This window comes from Neovison vison, chromosome 1 (assembly GCF_020171115.1).
Source record: "Neovison vison isolate M4711 chromosome 1, ASM_NN_V1, whole genome shotgun sequence".
NCBI classification, from domain to species: domain Eukaryota; kingdom Metazoa; phylum Chordata; class Mammalia; order Carnivora; family Mustelidae; genus Neogale; species Neogale vison.
The window spans coordinates 254,631,239-254,649,637 of record NC_058091.1 but is presented as its reverse complement, the minus strand read 5'-3'; the positions used below and the strand labels follow the sequence as shown (position 1 = coordinate 254,649,637).

Below are 18,399 nucleotides of genomic sequence, written 5' to 3'. Positions count from 1 at the left end.
TTTCCATCAAAACTACTCCAGCGACGTAGATTTAATAAATCCACCTGTACACAAAAGGAAACTGCCAGGAGCCATAAAAGAGTTATAGGCAGGGAAGTGGCTTGATCAGTTGTGATTTTAGAACCCTTGGACCGAGTATTGAACTGGCAGGGGTGCTCTAAGAGACCTGCCTTGAATTCCATACATTAGAAGTAGTAATACCATTTTTCATTTTTTTCATTCCCTCCACAATTTATATTCACTGTATAACATATGGAAAATACAAGAAAATTTAAAGAAATATAAAAAATTGTTAACTCCTCCTTCCAGAGACATCCCAATTGATACTTTCCTTCCAGTCTTTTTTTTTCCCCATTATGCAAAAAATATGGAGTCATTAGAATGGCTCTTAGATAGAGGATGGGGAAAAGCCACTGTTAAAACGTCCTTGATACTCCCTCTCTTCTTCTCCGTTTTCCTAGGACCACGCCAAGAGGCCAAGCTGAATCCATCCCGAGTTTTCACGAAAAATCCCCAGGACTTACCGCCTGGACCCTCGCTTGCCTCAGGCCGGTCTCTAGAGGGCGCTGCTGAAAGACCGCACGCAGAAGGAACGCGACGCGAAACGCGCATAAATTTGGGCACCGCCGCTGCCCGTCGCTGGCGTCCTCAACATGGCGGCCCCGCAAGATGTCCACGTCCGTATCTGTAACCAAGAGATTGTCAAATTCGACCTGGAGGTGAAGGCGCTTATCCAGGTACTAATTCCCGAGACCCCTGCCGGGCTCCAGCTTCCCTAAACCCAGGCTCCAGTGGCCTCCTATGAACTCGGTGGTCTCCCTCCCGAGCTTTAACCACTTGGTCAATTCTCTGAGGTCGTTGATCCCGCCCCATGGCCGGCTGCCTCCTTGTGGTGCCCCTTTGGTCCCGTTTCCTTGACCGTTGGCCCTGATCCTCCCTTCACTTGCTGTTGCCTCGCCCTGTCTGCACAGTCCCATGTTCCCCGGCCCCTGACCAGGCTTCCCCTTTGTGGCCCCATTGGCCGCCCCCTCACACACTTCTCTGCGGGGACCACCGCACAACATACTAGCCACCCTGGTAGGCCCCGCCTTCTGACGCCAACTTCCCCACCATTTGGTGGCGTCCTGGGAGCCATTAGCCTCACCCCCTCCTGGCCAGCTGGTCAGGGTGTGGTGTCCCGTGGTACCAAAGGCTGCCTGACACGGGAGGCACCCGATGAAATGAACTTTGTAAATGAGGAAATCGGATAAAATGCGAAGGCCTGAATCAGAAGGCAGAGGGTGGCAAGACTGCGACCGGACGGGGAAAGTCAGCCTAGAGAAGGGACTTAGGGAGTATCTACAACTTTGTTGAACAGATGGGGTGATTGCGATGCTTTGCCTTAAGCCATTTAAGGGTAGAAGGCAGCAGAGCAGTAACCAGTTGGCACAGGCAAGAGTTAGGAATGTAGAAATGGTTCCTAGAATTTAGCAGAAAGAAACTGGGAGTTTTAAACCTTGATTTTAGGCATTTCCCTTTTCAACAAATGTTACTAAACATTAAATGTAGACTTAATTTGCAACTAGCTGTGGCAAAAAGTGAAGGACAGTAGGACTCTCCATGGAAACCAGATGCAGAATAAACCTTATGGTGGTGCAAGGGTGTGTGATTTAACGACTAAGCCAGAGAATAAGTGAGGAAACTTGAGGCAAACATTTAAACGTCTTCTTCAACTTCACTTCTCCATACACACTGCAGAACTTCTGGGATGAATCTAGAAAAATAAATTTAGGATTCATACCAATAAAATTGTCTTTTCACATAATCTAAGCTGCTTTAGTCCCCTTCTGTACTCTCTAATAAGACTCATCTTATTAGATGTCTGTGTGGTGGGCAATGTGATGAGGAAACTGAGGCAGAGAGAACTCAAGTGACTTTTTGTTACACAGCCAAAAAGTTGCTACAGCCAGAATTTGAATTCACATACTCTGGGTCTAAGGCCTGCTTTAAAACCTGACGCCAGTAATTTTGAATGTCCAGAAACAAATTCTAAGTCTACCCTTGAATATGGCTCTAAACAGTTTCATTTATAATAGATGGTTTGTAAAATCAGGTTGAAGTTAACCTTGTTCGATGATGCCATGAATTGAGCATCCTGATTTTCAAGTTGGAAAGATCTAAAGTTGTTTTTTTTTTTTTAAAGATTTTATTTATTTATTTATTTATTTATTTTAAAGATTTTATTTATTTATTTGACAGAGAGAGATCACAAGTAGGCAGAGAGGCAGGCAGAGAGAGAGAGGAGGAAGCAGGATCCCTGCTGAGCAGAGAGCCCGATGCGGGACTCGATCCCAGGACCCTGAGATCATGACCTTAGCCGAAGGCAGCGGCTTAACCCACTTAACCCACTGAGCCACCCAGGCGCCCCAAAGATTTTATTTATTTATTTACAGAGAGAAATCACAAGTAGATGGAGAGGCAGGCAGAGAGAGAGAGGGAAGCAGGCTCCCTGCTGAGCAGAGAACCCGATGCGGGGCTCGATCCCAGGACCCTGAGATCATGACCTGAGCCGAAGGCAGCGGCTTAACCCACTGAGCCACCCAGGCACCCAGGAAAGATCTAAAGTTTTAAGTATCACCTTCGGATGTCCATTCTTTTTGGACATACAAGCTGCTTTAAGCCTTTTTATACTGACCGGGCGGCATTTTGTTAGACTTTAGGAACTAACAAGTCTAGACAGTCAGTTTCTTTTTATGCTTTTATATTGCCTGCTCAAAATTAATTTAAAGAGCTAAGAGAGAAATGTAAATGATAATGGTTTTGCTTGTGTTGCAGAGGTAAGCCACAAAGATCAGGATGATTTATAGTCAGTAGGCCAGCCTTAGTTGTGGTCTAAGCCAACTCTCACTGTACAGATGGTATCATTTCATTTTTTTGCCTCGAGAAAGGCCACCCTCACCTCTTCAATGTCTCCTAGGATATTCGAGATTGTTCAGGACCATTAAGTGCACTTACCGAACTGAATACTAAAGTAAAAGAGAAGTTTCAGCAATTGCGGCACAGAATACAGGTGAGTAGCTGCAGAGCTGAGATGTGGGGAGATTGGGGAACAATGAGGAGGCCCCATCCTGGCAGTAACCTCTGCTTGAGAGCTGTCCAGGTTCTTTAGTAAACGTTTTGACAGTGCGAGTAACTGTACTACCGTGTTCTCCAGGTAAAAGTAAGGAACTTTTGAATGCATCGTCAGTGTTCACTGGGGTTTTTTAATCCTGTGCTTTGCCTAGCCTCTTCCTTCCTGTTTCTAAGGTGTGCAGTCACTTCATATGCACATACAGCATTCCTGAATCCAGCTAAGGTATATGTGCTCTCAAAAACCACTGCAGTGAGAAGTACCCATTTGCATAGCCTGTTTCTGCTGCTGTGCCCTAGTGAGAATAAGATGGGTGCATGGATCTGCCCATTCCTAAGTGGGCCTTGGGGCACCTGGTCTCACGGCTTGTGGTGCTGGAATTTAAAGACTTGTGATTTTCCTGTGACATGGCCCCAGATGCTCCTAACAACTTCCATTGTTCAACAGAGGACAATCTGTTTCAAACCTGGAAGAAAAACTGGCCATTCAGAAATAGTATGTCTGGGTTCGGTGCGTTGCCTTTTTAAGGGATTTGCAGGGCAATTGTGAAAATAAGCAGTTTCTTTCATAAGAGTTTACTTAAGAATTTTAGCAGTATCACTGAACCTAGCTGATCTTTTTGCCTTCACTCTAGCACTGATTTAATCATTTAATTTTTTATTTTTGAAAGGCTGTTATTTTCACGTTTTATATATATGAATGTATGTGTGTAAATATGGGCACACAGTGAACCTTCAAATTGTTTGTTACTAGTCGATAATGAAAGAGCTACAGGGTTTGAGAGTGAGCATTTAGACATGTAGCAGTTTGATATTTCCATGTTATCTCCAAGTGGGACCAGGGGGCTCCTATTTACTAACTTTTTATTCCCTTTTCATTCCAGGTATGCCCTAGATTATAGGAGTGAATCTCTCATTCCAGGGCAGCTATGCATAGCTCACAGGTTGAGCGCTCTGGCTCTTAGTTCCCTTCTCTCCCTGAGGTCCTGAGGATTATCCTCACTTTCTTGCAAGTCGGCTATATACTTATAAGGATGTTTGTTCTGTTACCTGGCATTCCTAAGTGTTCTCTCTTTATTTTTTTTTTTTTTAAGATTTTATTTATTTATTTGATAGACACACAGCAAGAGAGGGAATACAAGCAGTGGGAGTGGGGAGGGAGAAACAGGCTTCCTGCTTGGCTCAAGCAGGCTTCCTGGGGCTCAATCTCAGGACTCTGGGATCATGACCTAAGCCAAAGGCAGACACTTAACAACTGAGCCACCCAAGCACCCCTCTAAGTGTTCTCTTTTAGAAGGGTTTTCAAGTGCTGTTGTATAACCACCTAGAAAGAGAAGTGCTCTTTGCTTTTTATGTTGGCTTTTAAAATTATTTTAATATAGCCCTCTTTTCCCCCAAAGGAGCTTGAGCAGTCAGCTAAAGAGCAAGACAAAGAGTCAGAGAAACAAGTTCTGCTCCAGGAAGTGGAGAATCACAAAAAGCAGATGCTCAGGTAGGTGGGGCTTGTGCTAGGTCACAGGCTCCCTGGGAGGCTTGTACAAGGACTTGCCTAACAAACCTGGCTTAATGAGTTAATTGTGTCATTTATACATAGACTGAGTGTCTTCTCTAGATCAATAGTTCTCAAAGCAGAGGCCAGCAGTGGTTGTTGGTAGGTCACATTGTGTGTAGTTTATAAAAGCATATTTACCATTTTATTATTTTTTTTAAGACAAAACCAAAAAATGGTTGCTTTTGTGATACAGGGTCTTTTTTTAATTAATAATTTTTATTTACTTATAATACATTATTTGCCCTAGGGGTACAGGTCTGTGAATAGTCAGGCTTACACATTTCATACCACTCACCACAGGGTCTTTTTTCTTTAAGGGTAATTGCTACCAGAGATAGTCCTGCTTAAGATGGACCAAAATTTAGAAAGTTTTAAATGGAACTTTATCTTAAAAAATAAAATACCCCAAAATATAAAATGTTATGCTATGTTAAATGGTGGTTATTGTTGTAGCTGTGTGCTAACCTTTGTATAATTGAGGTATGTGCTATTTCTGGGTATTGAGTTGTGGGACTTTCCAACAAAATTGTCTGATGGCATGAAAGAGTACCCATCCCTTCACATTTGACTTTTGTATCATAATCATAAGTGTTGTGGCAAAAATATTTGAGCTTTCCATCAGCTTTCCCAATCCTCTGGTAGGCAAGTCGTTCTCTTTTGAAGCCCCTGCTAATCCTCCTCCTCCTGGGTGTTCCCTTCAAACTTGTTAATTGCTCTAACTCTGCCAGACCTGTATTTGTCTCTGGTTTTGCTTCAATTTGAATAATTCTCCAGCATCTTCCCTGCTGAGCAACAGCTGTGTTTATAACACCCAGCAACAGGAGGAGACTGACAAAGATGTGGGCATGGTAGAGCCTAGTATAAATAGGAAGGGATGTGTGAGTGGCGACCAGTGTTAAAATGCGGGCTCAGTTGTAATACTTTGTGTCATGATGGTGTTTGCTTCCGTTGGCCACCAAGGATACTCGGATTATAAACACTAAGTCAGGAGGACCCCTTGTATAAAGTATAGTAGGTTACACTAGATAAGATGGGCTTCGCATGGCTTTAAAGTTGAGAATGGCCACTCACAATGTGGAGTTACAGGGAGATAGAGAGAAAGCAGGATAATGAATACTTAGGCAACTGTGTGTGAAAACGGGTTGTGCTTGCCTGGGTTATCGTGCTTCTCACACTGTTCAGCAGATGTTTGTTTGCTTGTCTTTTTCCCCAATAAATTGAGCCCCCTTGAGGGCAGCCACTGTGGTTTACTCATGTCTGTGTCACAAGGCCCGGCAGAACCCCCTTGCTAACAGTTCAAAAATTTAATCGATTCTTTTTAAATATCAGGTGTAGAATGGCATAGCAGTGCTGTTCTGGTGGCAGACATCTCATTTTAATGTTTTAAGCACAGAGGTGCTCTTAGAAAAACACCCTGCCAGTTCACGCGCCCTGTGTTTGACTTTGTAAATATCTCAGGGGTTAGCATAGTTGATGTGAACCAGCTCACCAAGAGCTATAGTTCTTGAGTTTGATTCTCTGAGGGGCGCAGTTAATATTTTTATAGTCCGTCGACAAAGGCTGTACTGCTAACCCCAGGGAGCTGTTCACTAAATTTGAGTTGTCTCTCATAAGGGAGGTCAAGTAAAGAATAAATCCCAGGAAACTGGGCTCTGCCTAATACCTTGTGTTTGTCTTATTCGTGACTGTTCTGGGTGTCTAAAGACAAATCTTTAAAAAATACTGAGCAGGACCAAAGTGCTGAATCACTGTATTGCACACTTGAAACTAATATTACACTGCATGTTATCTAACTGGAATTTAAATAATTTAGGAGGGCCTGGTTGGCTCAGTCAGTTGAGCACCCAACACCTGATTTTGGCTTAGGTCATGATCTCAGGGCACTGGGATCAAGCCCTGTGTCAGGCTCTGTGCTGAGCATGGAGCCTGCTTGAGATTTTCTCTCTCTCCCTCTTCCTCTCCCCCTGCTCTTGTCCTCACATGTGCTCTTTCTCTCAAAAAAGAAAAAAAATTAAAACTTTAAAAAGAAAAGAAATACTGAGGAAAACTACTTTTCTATGATTTTCCCACTTCTCATAATGCCTATTGATTGGCTAATGGGCCAGAGACTATTGTTCTGGGTAGGTACTGGTGATCCAGGGATGAGTAAGACATGGTTGTTTTTCACGGTTCTTCCATTTCTTCAAGAAGTGGAACCAACCAGTGCACAAGGCAGAGAGCAGTAAAATGTTAGTGATAACTTGACAGAGCAGGGCCTCGTACTCCCAAGGCGAGTTTGAAGTCTGAAGCCACTGCAGGCTGTCAGCACAGAAGTGCCATGGCCAGACTGCTCCCTCTTGCTGCCCTGGAAGGAAAGAGACAGCTGTAGACAGTACGGCAATAAGAGAACATCCCAGAGGCAGCCACTAGGGTCCATACCAGAGATGTTGTTGCCTGAGCTGGAGCAGTTGTTGGGGCAACCAAGAGGTAGAAGTGGTGGGAGGTATGGACTCTCTGGTGTCCACTCCTGGGCAGCCTTCCCCCTCACTCCCTTGCCAGAAGGAAGAACTGCTCTGATTTGATCTGATTGACAGAAACTCATGTAAGACCCTTCTGATTTCAGCAACCAGACCTCATGGAGGAAGGCTAATCTCACTTGCAAAATTGCTATCGACAATCTAGAGAAAGCACAACTTCTCCAGGGAGGAGACCTCTTCAGGCAAAGGTATCGGTCTTTTTGTCTTTCTGGGCCCTGATGAAAGAACAGATAGCAATTGGCAAGGTGCAAAACCTGCATAGGAAACCCCTTCTTGTTTTCAATGTAAAACACTTTATTATATAGGCACTTTATTATATTGGCACTTTATTATATAGGTAATTTTTAAGTATGAAAGAAATACATGCTTACTTGTAATTAATTGGTAAAATAAAGAAAAATGTTAATGACAAACTGAAACCATACTGTCACTGTGTTGCACACATTTTGAGATATTGCCTCCTCCCACCATTTTTTTTTTTTACAAAGTCAGAATCATACCTTATGTGAAACATAGGGCCCTGCTCTTCTTCACATAGTATAGTAGCACAAAGATTTGCTTGTTATTTTAGAAACTCTAAAACAAAGTTTAAGAGTACATAGTATTCCCCTGTATTAGCTAATCCTGTTTGTGTCTGTTTACATTTCTGGTTTGTCAGTATTGTAAGTAATACACAAGGCCACATCTTAGGACATAAGGCTTTGCCTACATTTTGGATTTTTCCATTGGAGAGTTTCCCAGGGATGATATTATTGGGCCAAAGGTATAAATGTTTCTAAGGCTCCTAATACATATTGCCAAATTGCTTTACAGAAGGTAGCACCAGATTGCATTCCTACTAGTAGTCTTCAGAAGTGTGGTATCAGCATACCCTTGCGGGTGTTGACTGTGATCATTGATACTTAAATATGTTATTTTGATAGATTAAAAAAAATGGGATCTCATTTGAAGATGGGTTTTCTTGCAGCCAGGGTTTTGTTGACATACCTCCTCCCACTCTGGACTTATAGGAAAACCACCAAAGAGAGCCTGGCCCAGACGTCCAGTGCCATCACGGAGAGCCTCATGGGGATCAGCAGGATGATGTCCCAGCAGGTCCAGCAGAGCGAGGAAGCCATGCAGACGCTAGGTAAAGCGAGACCTGGAGATAGAAGCTTCTCCCAAAGCCCTTGCTCTGACACCTGCCACCAGGCTCTTCCACATTTCCCCCCTCTCCACAGCCTCATCTCCAAGCTTACTGACTTGTGTGGCTTCTCACTTCTTCGACAGTGTGCTGTTACCCAGAGTGGGGTGTGTTGCTCTTACTTCTCTTTTTGGTTTTGTAGTTGTCCTGGAAGATCTGCACAGCCCTGTCAAAATGTTTCCCAGCAGAAGCACTCCCAGGGCTTCATGTGAAAAGCAGAATTCCCAGGCCTTCTCTTGGAGAGTGGGTGCTAGCAGGGTTGGGGGAGGAGTCTGGCAGTCTGTTTTTTTCTCTTGAGTTCTGTGGACCATGTGACCAGGCAGGTTGGGGAATCCTTGCTTGAGGAGATGTTTAGTGTATTGGCTGCTGGTTGGTCTGCTAGGGCCTCAGCATATGATATACTGTCCGGTGTTATATTGACTGTGAGTGCCTTTTAAAAGATTCAGTGAGAGGCCACAAAAGAAGCCACTTGAGCACCTGGTTCTCTCCAGCAGCCTTCCCATGTTGTCTCCCTTCTGTATAGGAAAACAGGAGAGAGTTTACTGTTTGAGACAGTTTTGGAAGATTTCACGAAGAGACAAAAGCAGAGAGCACAGTACGCAGTTGTTAGCTCCTGGCCAGTCTTGTTTCAGCCCCACCCTTCCTGGGCCTCCATCTGGATTATTTCAGAGCAAATCACAGACATCATCTGTAAATATCTCAACATGTCTCTCTAAAAGATAAGAGACTCTTGAAACAAAAAACAAACAAAACCAAACCACAATACCATTATCACTCTTAAAAGGTATCTATAATTTTGAGCCACTTTGTTTTCAGTGCACTGCTCAAACAGGAGGAAGGAAAAGCTAAGCAAGCAACTTGTCCCTAGGGTCAGTTACCTGGGCATTTAGGCTCAGTACCAGCTGATCACCTTTGCTACATGTGTGCTGGACTCAGGGCTCACGCCTTCGAAGAGGCCTGGAGAATCTGCAAAATAGGAGGCCTCCTGGCCTTTGAGTGGAGGGCTTTTCTGCTTTGATGCAGGTGACAGGACCCCCCCCACCCCCACCTGCACACACACACACGCACACACACAGTTTATACACACATCAGAAACAGATGAGATAGTTAAGTGGTAAGAAGGGTGCACAGATGCTGAATGGATTCTGGGGTGCTGAGGGCTGTTCTTAGAGCCCATTTTGTAGGAGGGAAAACTATTGAAGAAAGAAGAATGCATTTTTTTTTTTTAAATAAAGATTTTATTTATTTATTTGTTTGTCAGGGATAGAGGGAGAGAGAGTGAGTGAGCACAGGCAGACAGAGAGGCAGGCAGAGGCAGAGGGAGAAGCAGGCTCCCTGCCAAGCAAGGAGCCCGATGTGGGACTCGATCCCAGGACGCTGGGATCATGACCTGCGCCGAAGGCAGCTGCTTAACCAACTGAGCCACTCAGGCATCCCAGAAGAATGCATTCTTAATCCTTTCCTTAGAGCTCACAAATTCAACTTGATTTAAGAGCCTAATAGGACTACAGCTTTGTTTTGTTTTGTTTTGTTTTGTTTTGTTTTAAGATTATGAGGGATATAGTGTCTGGAATTTGCTGGAATTGGGTGGGGTAGTATGGGGACCAGAGTGCCAGGGAGTTGGTGGTTCTTGGGTATGGGTAATGGGCACAGGGCATTTCATGATACTGTTCTGTCTACTTTGGTGATGCTTTAAAATTCTCTATAATACGAAGTTGAATAAGAAAGGCCTATTAGATTTTTTGGAGCTGACTCTTAGGCTTTTTGGGATGGCAGTAGTCATGGAGAAAGGGCCAAGAGAGGGATTTTGTTATCCGAGTGTGTGTTTATTTTTCCCCTTCATCTGTCTTTATGTAAATGCTGCTCTGTTTCCTCTGGTAATTTCTTTTACTTACTTGACTTTTAATTTTATGAAAGGTAATAGGCATTACATGATTAAGAAAAAAGCCTCTAGGCTTTTTTGTTGTATTGTCCAACATAAATGAATGTGAGCCATGTATTTAACTTTAAATTTTCCAGTAGGCACCTTAAAAAAGGTAAAAGAAACCTGTGGATTTATTTAACCCATTACGTGTAAGATATTACCATTTCAGTATGTAATTAATATCAAAATCTACTGAGATATTTTACCTTCCTTTTTCTCATACTAAGTCTTTGAAATCATGTGTATACTTTGCATCTAGGGACATCTCAGCTTGGTTTAGCCACATAATACATGTTCAAGTGCCACCTGTGTCTAGGGGCTGCGTTATTGGACTGCGCAGCCCTGGACATAGCTCTGTCTTCTGACCCCTGGCCATCAAGTCTACTCCCCAAGGGCAACCACTGTTAAAAGTTTCTTTTATATCCTTCTGAGCTCCTCCAAGCATGTATAGCATAAGCAAATTAAATATTGTTTATCCCCCTCTCTCTCAACAAATGGCAGTTTTCGCATATGCTCTTTCACACCTCACTCTTCCATTTAACAACATATTTTCTGTGGATGTTCTGATGATGTTGGGTTTTTGGGGAGAATCTTACGAGGCAGACCTTCTTACCCAAGTGTCCGGCTCAAATACCCATACTCAGAAGTACATTTGTCTCCTAGGCACAGTGAGCCTTAAGGCACATCATGCACGTCTCCTTACATTTCATAGAGTGGCCTGATCCTAGGTGTGACGTAGGTGTGACATCTTTAAAGCTACAGCAGTGTACCAGGACTGAAGAGATAATATGTGTGGGGCTGGAGGCAGGCACCAGCCCAACTCTTTTGGATTCTACCAAGAGGAGATCTGACTCTCAGGGGTCCTGGCAGGGTGCACCTCAGGTGGAAAGTCTTGGTAACTTCTAGCTTCTGACCCCAAAAGGACTTCAGAGTGCCTGGCCACAGTCACCCAGGTTCATCTTGGGGCAGATGACTCTTCTCACCAGCGCCTGCCTGCTTTGGAAAACTGAGATCAATGGTCAGGAAAGGAACTCTCTTCTTTTTTCCCTGGTGATGTTCACATTGAAAGATATCTAGTTTTGGCCCTGTGACATTGTATATAAACAAATCATGTCACTCTGAGCTGGATGGGACCTAGAGAGGTGCTTTCCTTATAATACCCTTGTTCATTGTTCCTCTGGATTGTTTCTGCTCACATCTTTGCTTGTGGCTGAGGGGAAAGTGCTACAGAGTGCAATGTTATTTGCTGGTAACCCAGCCAGCAGGGCAAAGTCTTTGGAATTGGTGCTCTACAGTCTCTGAGTCGGGTTCCCTCCCTCTTTTGTTTCAGCCAATTCTTCCCGGACTATCCTGGATGCAAATGAAGAGTTTAAGTCCATGTCAGGGACCATCCAGTTGGGACGGAAGCTTATCACAAAATATAATCGCCGAGAGCTGACGGACAAGCTTCTCATTTTCCTTGCCCTGGCCCTTTTCCTTGCTACGGTCCTTTATATTGTAAAAAAGCGGCTCTTTCCATTTTTGTAAGATCTGGAATTACCAGCTTTTGCCCGTTTAGCTCCAGTGTCAGGATCTGTCCATGCTCCTGAGCTCAACCCAGGCTGCCAAACCAGTGCACACCTTATACACCTCTGCGGCTTGCTCAAGGTGCTCAGCAGGTGGTTTGCAGACCCGGCCCCCCGGCTTTCTGCAGGCAGCTGGCTGGCCTGTAGAAGGTGAGTAGAGCAAGAGGAGGCCTGTTACCAGGACACCTGCAGGACACAGGGACTCCAGGAGCCATCACCCGGTGTGAGTGGCTGTCACATGGGGCATGCAGAGGCCAGCCTTCAGGATTGGATCCTCCTCACTCTACTTCTCCTGCTATAGCCTTAATGCCAGATCTGGTAGAAGGAAGAGAGAATTGGGGAGAAGAAGGATAAGGAAAACTCAAGTCCATTCCTTGAATAAACTTGACTATATTTAATAGAATGAAATGCATGTGGATTTATAAGGTATCCTTCTGGGAATTTGTGTCCTGTTTTTGATGTCTAGATTTCTAGGACATAAACTTAGATCATTTATTTGTTCATTCAACAAGGGATTATTAAGCAACAGCCACATGCAGTGTATTACAGACACTGCTGACTGTTACAAATACTTGGTAAAGCAGCTGTGGTTCCTCCCTCAGGGAGCAAGAACAAGATCTCGTATGCTCTAAAAAAGTGGGTTACAAAAAGCCCCCACTGGACGTGGCTGACACCACATCTAAAAAGGCTCAGGCAGACATCCTTCTCTTTCTATGTACCGTGGTGGGCCTGGCCTGGGGGTGTGCCATGTCTTGGGGGCTGGCCCATGTCTCTCTGAGGTCCAGAGCTAAATATAACCATGAGAGCAAGGCTAGTGATAAGCTGAGGCCTGTCTGGACCTGAGTTCTGCTGAGGCCTGGGGGATACTAGGGCTCAGGCTGGGAGATGTGTCTCCTTATGCTATAGGCCTGACTGGCCTCACATATGAAATCCAGCCTCCCCACTATTTATAGCCCCAGAGGCCCTGGGAGGTGTAACATAGAGGCAGAGGGGAAAGTGGAAAGAACATGGACTTTGAACTTGGTTTTGAGTCTTGCCTCTACTGTAAGGGACTATGTGACCATAGGCAAGTTACCTTTTGTCACTAAGCCTCAGTTTCCCCACGTGTAAAGTGGGGGTGATAGTCCATGTAGACATTTGTAGAGTCAATATGAGAATCAGACAAGAATGTGATGTAACAAATGCAGCTTCTGTCTGACTGGACAGCGGGCTTCCCGAATGGGGCCACCTCCAGGACTCTGGGCCCTGAGGTTTCCTGCCGCAAATGGGCTTCAGTGAAAGCTTGCCTGGGTGTCGGAAGTTCTGTTTAGATCTGCTTGAGCAGAGGGAGGGTATGAACAGTTACGGCTTCAGTTATGAAGTGCCAGATTGTCACAGGACCAAGTGTGTAAGAGATTGGCTACACACCTCAGACTGACTAATGAACACATTCTAGGTTAAGAGTGTGTGTGTGTGTGTGTGTACATGGTACAGATACACACTTCTCTATATATATCATTCTTAAACAATTTTTGGCCTCAGAAGACACTCAGTGCAAAATGTGCACGCATGTGTCTTATTTATAGTCAAATTAAAGCTGAGAATAAAGCACAGATGGGAAATTCCCACTCAGATTCCAGCTGTAAGTGCAGCAGATGGATGTTATCAATTTAGGATTTTCTTGTCTTAACATTTTTCTTTACTACTTCCCACTAATTGTCAACATCCTCCTTACAATATGGGAATGTGTGGGCTCTGTACTCCTTAAAAAAAATCTCCCTTTGACTTTATTCTTCTTTAACTTACTTCCTTCTCCAAATAGGTTGAATTTGAAATGTCATCAGTAGCATTATGTCTTGCAACCCCAATCACCCAGCCTCGGGGATTCAAAATCATCCCCAAGTGGGCTGGCTGGGCAGAAAGCAGCCATTGCCATGTTCAACCATGAGGGGGCAGTGTTCACATTTGCTCTATGGTCTTGCTGTGTTTAGGACTCCCCATCAGTCTACGTGGAATATTCTTTTTTTTTTTACTTTTTAAAAAAGATTTATTAATTTGACAGACATCACAAGTAGGCAGAGAGGCAGAGAGAGAGAGGAAGAAGCAGGCTCCCCGCTGAGCAGAGAGCCCGATGTGGGGCTTGATCCCAGGACCCAGAGATCATGACCTGAGCCGAAGGCAGAGGTTTTAACCCACTGAGCCACCCAGGTGCCCCTCCGTGGAATATTCTTACGGATTTTTTTTTTCCAGATACCAGACTTTGGAAAAAAAAAATACAAATGTACAAAGTTTACCTATATAGCTTTTGGGAGATGTTTCATAAATGATTTTAATTTTCACTGTTAACAGGCAAACTTCTATTCCACATTTTGCTTAGATGACAGTCGAGGAGTTAAAGGGACAGAGCAGCTGTCAAGAGGTTGTTCATTCAAGTATTTACTGTGCACCTACTTTATATCAGGTACTGTGCTAGTGCACTCAGTGAACAAAACAAAGATGCCCTGTCATCATGGAATGTACAGTATGTGGGGGAGGACAGGCAGCTGATAAACAATTACGATACTAAGTCATTCATTCTGTTAGAAAACAAGTGTTTTAGGGAAAAGTGAATCCGGCTAATGGAGACCTGGAATGTAGGTGTGGGGATAGGTATGCAGTATTAAGGCAGATGGTCAAAGAGGGCGGCCTCATTGAGGTAAGATCTGAGCAAAGGCTCATTGAGGAGGGAGATGCCTTACCCATGTGGACTGCTCAGGGAGGAGGGGTCCACATGGGCCAGCTGGAGCTAGTGCAGAGGCTTACAGTGGGAGCATCTGTGACACTGATTTACCATCAGAAATATATATTTGGTGTCCCCAGTCCTGGCACAGAGCTGCTAAATCCCTTGGACTTTACTACAATGAGAGTGATAAAGGTTTCTTCTGTTGTCTTCATGAGGCAACTTTTGGAAAGCCCTAAGGATGGGGCTAGTTATCAATAGCCTCAGAGGAGGCTCTGAGGTCTCAGAGGAGGGCAGAGGGGCTAGAGATGGAGTCCATTCACCCATGGCCAGTGATTTAATCAGTCATGCCTGTAATGTAATGAAGCCTCCACAAAACGCAAAAGGACTGGGTTCAGAGATCTTCCAGGTTGGTGAGGACGTGGAGATTGAGGGAGGATGGCACACTTGGAGAGGGCATGGAAGTTCTGCATCCTTTCTTCATGCCTTGCCCTGGTATCTCTTCCATCTGGCTGCTCCTCAGTTACAACCTCTTGTAATAAACTGGTAATCTAGTCAGTAAAAATTTTCCTTCATTTCTTTGAACATCTCCAGCGAATTAATCGAACTAAGGAGGAGGTGCTCATGGGAACCTCTTATCTGTGGCCTATTGGTCAGAAGCGTCCGTGACAACCTAGACTTGAGATGGGCAGCTGAAGTGGGGGTGCGGGTGGGCCACAGTTTTGTGGCACTGAGCCTTTAACCTGTGGGATCTGATGACCAGGTAGGTAGTGTCCAAACTGAGTTGAATTATAGGACTAGAACTCCAGCTAGAATTGCTTATTGGTGTGGGAAAAAACCCATACATCAGAAATGTTTCCATGCACGTACTGGAGCATGACTGATGGGGGAACAGCAAGGAAGCTCATGTGGCTAGAGCAGAGTGTGAGGAGTGGTAGAGAAGTGACACAGGACATCAGCCAGAGTGGGGAATCATGAAGAGCCTTGTAGGTCATTGGAATGATTGAGCTTGTACTTTGAGGGACATAGGGAGCCACTTGGGGCAGAGGAGTGACTTGATATGACCTATGTGTAGAGAACAAAGTGAATGAGACAAGTGCAGAGCAGGGTGGCCAATTGGAAGGACCATTGCACATGTCCAGGTGACGGATGGTGGCTTGTATGTGGCTGAAGCAGTAGAAGTGGTGAAAAGTAGTCATATTCTGTATATATTTTGAAGACAAAACCAATGGGATAACATTTCTTGAAGAAATGGTATCATTCTTGAAGGAATGAGAGCTAAAACTATGACATTCATTTTTTTTTTAAATGTCCCTTTAATCTGTATGCCCAACCTGGGGCTTGAACTTAAATCCTGAGACAAGAGTCTCATGCTCTACCAAGTGAGCCAGCTTAGCACTCCAAAACTATGAAATTCTTGGCTTAAGTAAGTAAAGGAAGGAGAGATCTGGAGTTGGATTTTGGACGTGTTGGGCTCGAGATGTCTGTTAGATCCCCTAGTCAAGATGCCAGGTATACACGTAGTTATGTGAGTCTGGGGTTTGGGAGAGTGGTCAGGGCTCCTGGTATAAATGTGGAAGAAGACACATAGATGAGATTTAAAGCCATGAGGTTGGAAGAGAATGCCCAGAGATTTGAGTGTAGATAAAGAAGAAATAATGACCCAAAAAAGAGGAAACAGCACATGAGAACAAGGAGGAATGCCCAGAGTCAGAGGAGCCACTCTTACCAGTTAGACTTCTTAGGGAGTCTGTTCTTTTAATCCCCAAAACAGGAGACTTTCTGTTCTACAAGAATCTGTTTTTCATAGTTGTCTTCATCCATCCTTGTCATTGTCACTGTCATCATCAAAAGCATCTACTGCTTGTTGAGTTCCCGCTGTGTGTTAATGACCTGAGGACTGCACCTAACTATAGCGCCCCTCCCCCTTGCCTTTAAGGACAACACAGAATGACAGCAGTTGCTGTGCACTGGCTGCCACAGGGGACCTGTGGAGGGAGAGAGTAGTCCTCTGTGATGGGACAGGGACGATGATGCCTTCCCCCCAGAGCCACTGCTCTGTCTTCTCCCCTTTACTGCTCAACTTCTATGACACAGTCTGTTTCCTCACTTTCCACTTCCCAGCCCACCTCAGTCTGATTTCTGCTATAGTCACTCTCCCAGAAACAAGCCTCCCTGGGGTCATCAGTTACCTCCAGGCTGTTCCTCTGAAGGATGTCTGCCCCCACCTACCTCATCCTTAGCATTTGTGGACCATGGTGGGCATTCGTTCCTCCCAGAAACCTCCTGCTTCTGCGATACCACCCTCTCGGTTTTCCTCTTGTTCTCTGGCAATTCCTCCTCACTCTTCTTTCTTCACCTTCTCTTCATCCTTTAAGTGCTGGCTTATTAGAGCGGCTTCCCTCTTCTTCTATGTATTCCCTCACAGGCAAGGTCATCCTTATCCCCCCACAGTTTAACAATCATCTAGAGAATCGCTGTCAATAATTTCAAAGTTCTGTCTCCACGACTGACTCTCAGGTGAGCTCCAGTTCTCTCTCATCTCCACCTTCTATCATCTCCACTCAGATGTCTCTGTCTTTGAGACTCCTCCACTTCAGGAGGGACCTCTCCCTCACAGGCACTGGCCTGGCTCTTCTCTGGCTTCCCTGTCTTCCCTGACACACCTCCCATTTCCCCTCCCATGGCTTCCTTTTCCCTTCACCAAGCCATCTGCTTCACACCTCTTGCCACCTGCCCAAGAGATGAGACTTCATTCAACAATTCAATATTGTTCTGAAGGAAGACAGATACAATGCAGTTAGTGAATTCAGGAGGGCAGAAGGCTCCCGCTGGAGACAGTTTGGCAGGGGGACCCAATTTGGATATTTTTCTAAAGAAAAAAAAAAAAGATAGTAAATGTAAAAGAAGCTTCCTTTTCTTCCTTGACTAATGGTGGTCTCCCCTGGGGCCCTGCCTTGGGTTTGCCCAAGCTGTGTTTCTTCCCTAAACAAGGGCAGAATAAAAATAGCTGGGGGCTAATCTAAGAGATACCAGCCTGGAGTCTCAGCAGTTGTCAGGAATGAAGGGCTGCAGGCTGGGGTGAGGAGAGGGGTGGCTCTTATCTACCCTCCCAACCGCTCCCCCAACCCCAGTCCCCAACAGCAGAGCCCCAGGGCCTCTGGTATTGGTCAACTTGGATTCTCAATGGCCTTACTGTATACAAGGTCCCATTTCTGCCCTTTGGTTACAGAGGGGACTGGGTTCTAATTGTAGTCTTCCTGGCCATACGCCCCTGGGCAGGGATCATCCCTCTGTTGTTTCCTCATCCTGGAACACAGGGATACCCAAGAGCATTACCTCTTAGGGGTGCTGAGAGATTAAAGGACAAAAGTCACCCAAGAACCCACAGTGGAGCTCACACAGTCACCCCAATGGCCATTGCATTCATTCCCAGATAAACGTGGAATGACCTCATTCCCCTTTCTCTTTGGAGCTTTATTTTGGGGGAAGTGGTGGTGAGGTGAAGAGGATGCTGGGGTTAGCAGGGAATCAGGCCCAAGGATGGAGCAGAGTTTCTCAGATGGCAGAGAGCTGAACGGGACAAAGCAGGTGGTGGCAAATTGGCCATCTTTCTCAAAACATTAGGGAAAAAAAAAAAAACAATGGGAAGAATTAGCTCAATGTAAAATGTTCTGTTTATTATTATTAAATCTTTGCTCTTCTCTCTCCCCTCCCCCGCTCCCTGCAATCTTGTTCACTGGCAAAGAATGCCCCTGGGTGAAATGAATCTATAAAGTAGCAAATGAATATGGACTGGAAAATGAAGAAATGGTCAATCAATTTTAATCTGGCAGCTTGACTGGTAGGAACA

At 44.8% G+C, this 18,399-nt stretch overlaps 1 protein-coding gene across 1 annotated transcript; it reads left to right on the top strand.

The window, feature by feature from the left end:
• The first annotated feature begins 625 nt into the window (after window positions 1–625).
• BNIP1 (BCL2 interacting protein 1) lies at window positions 626–12,251 on the top strand. The gene is made up of 6 exons (XM_044229463.1): window positions 626–737; window positions 2,957–3,049; window positions 4,509–4,600; window positions 7,263–7,364; window positions 8,187–8,305; window positions 11,614–12,251. Exons 1-6 carry the CDS (start codon window positions 654–656, stop codon window positions 11,808–11,810), a joined length of 687 nt encoding a protein of 228 aa, XP_044085398.1. The 5' UTR covers window positions 626–653; the 3' UTR covers window positions 11,811–12,251.
• Window positions 12,252–18,399: the final 6,148 nt, after the last annotated feature.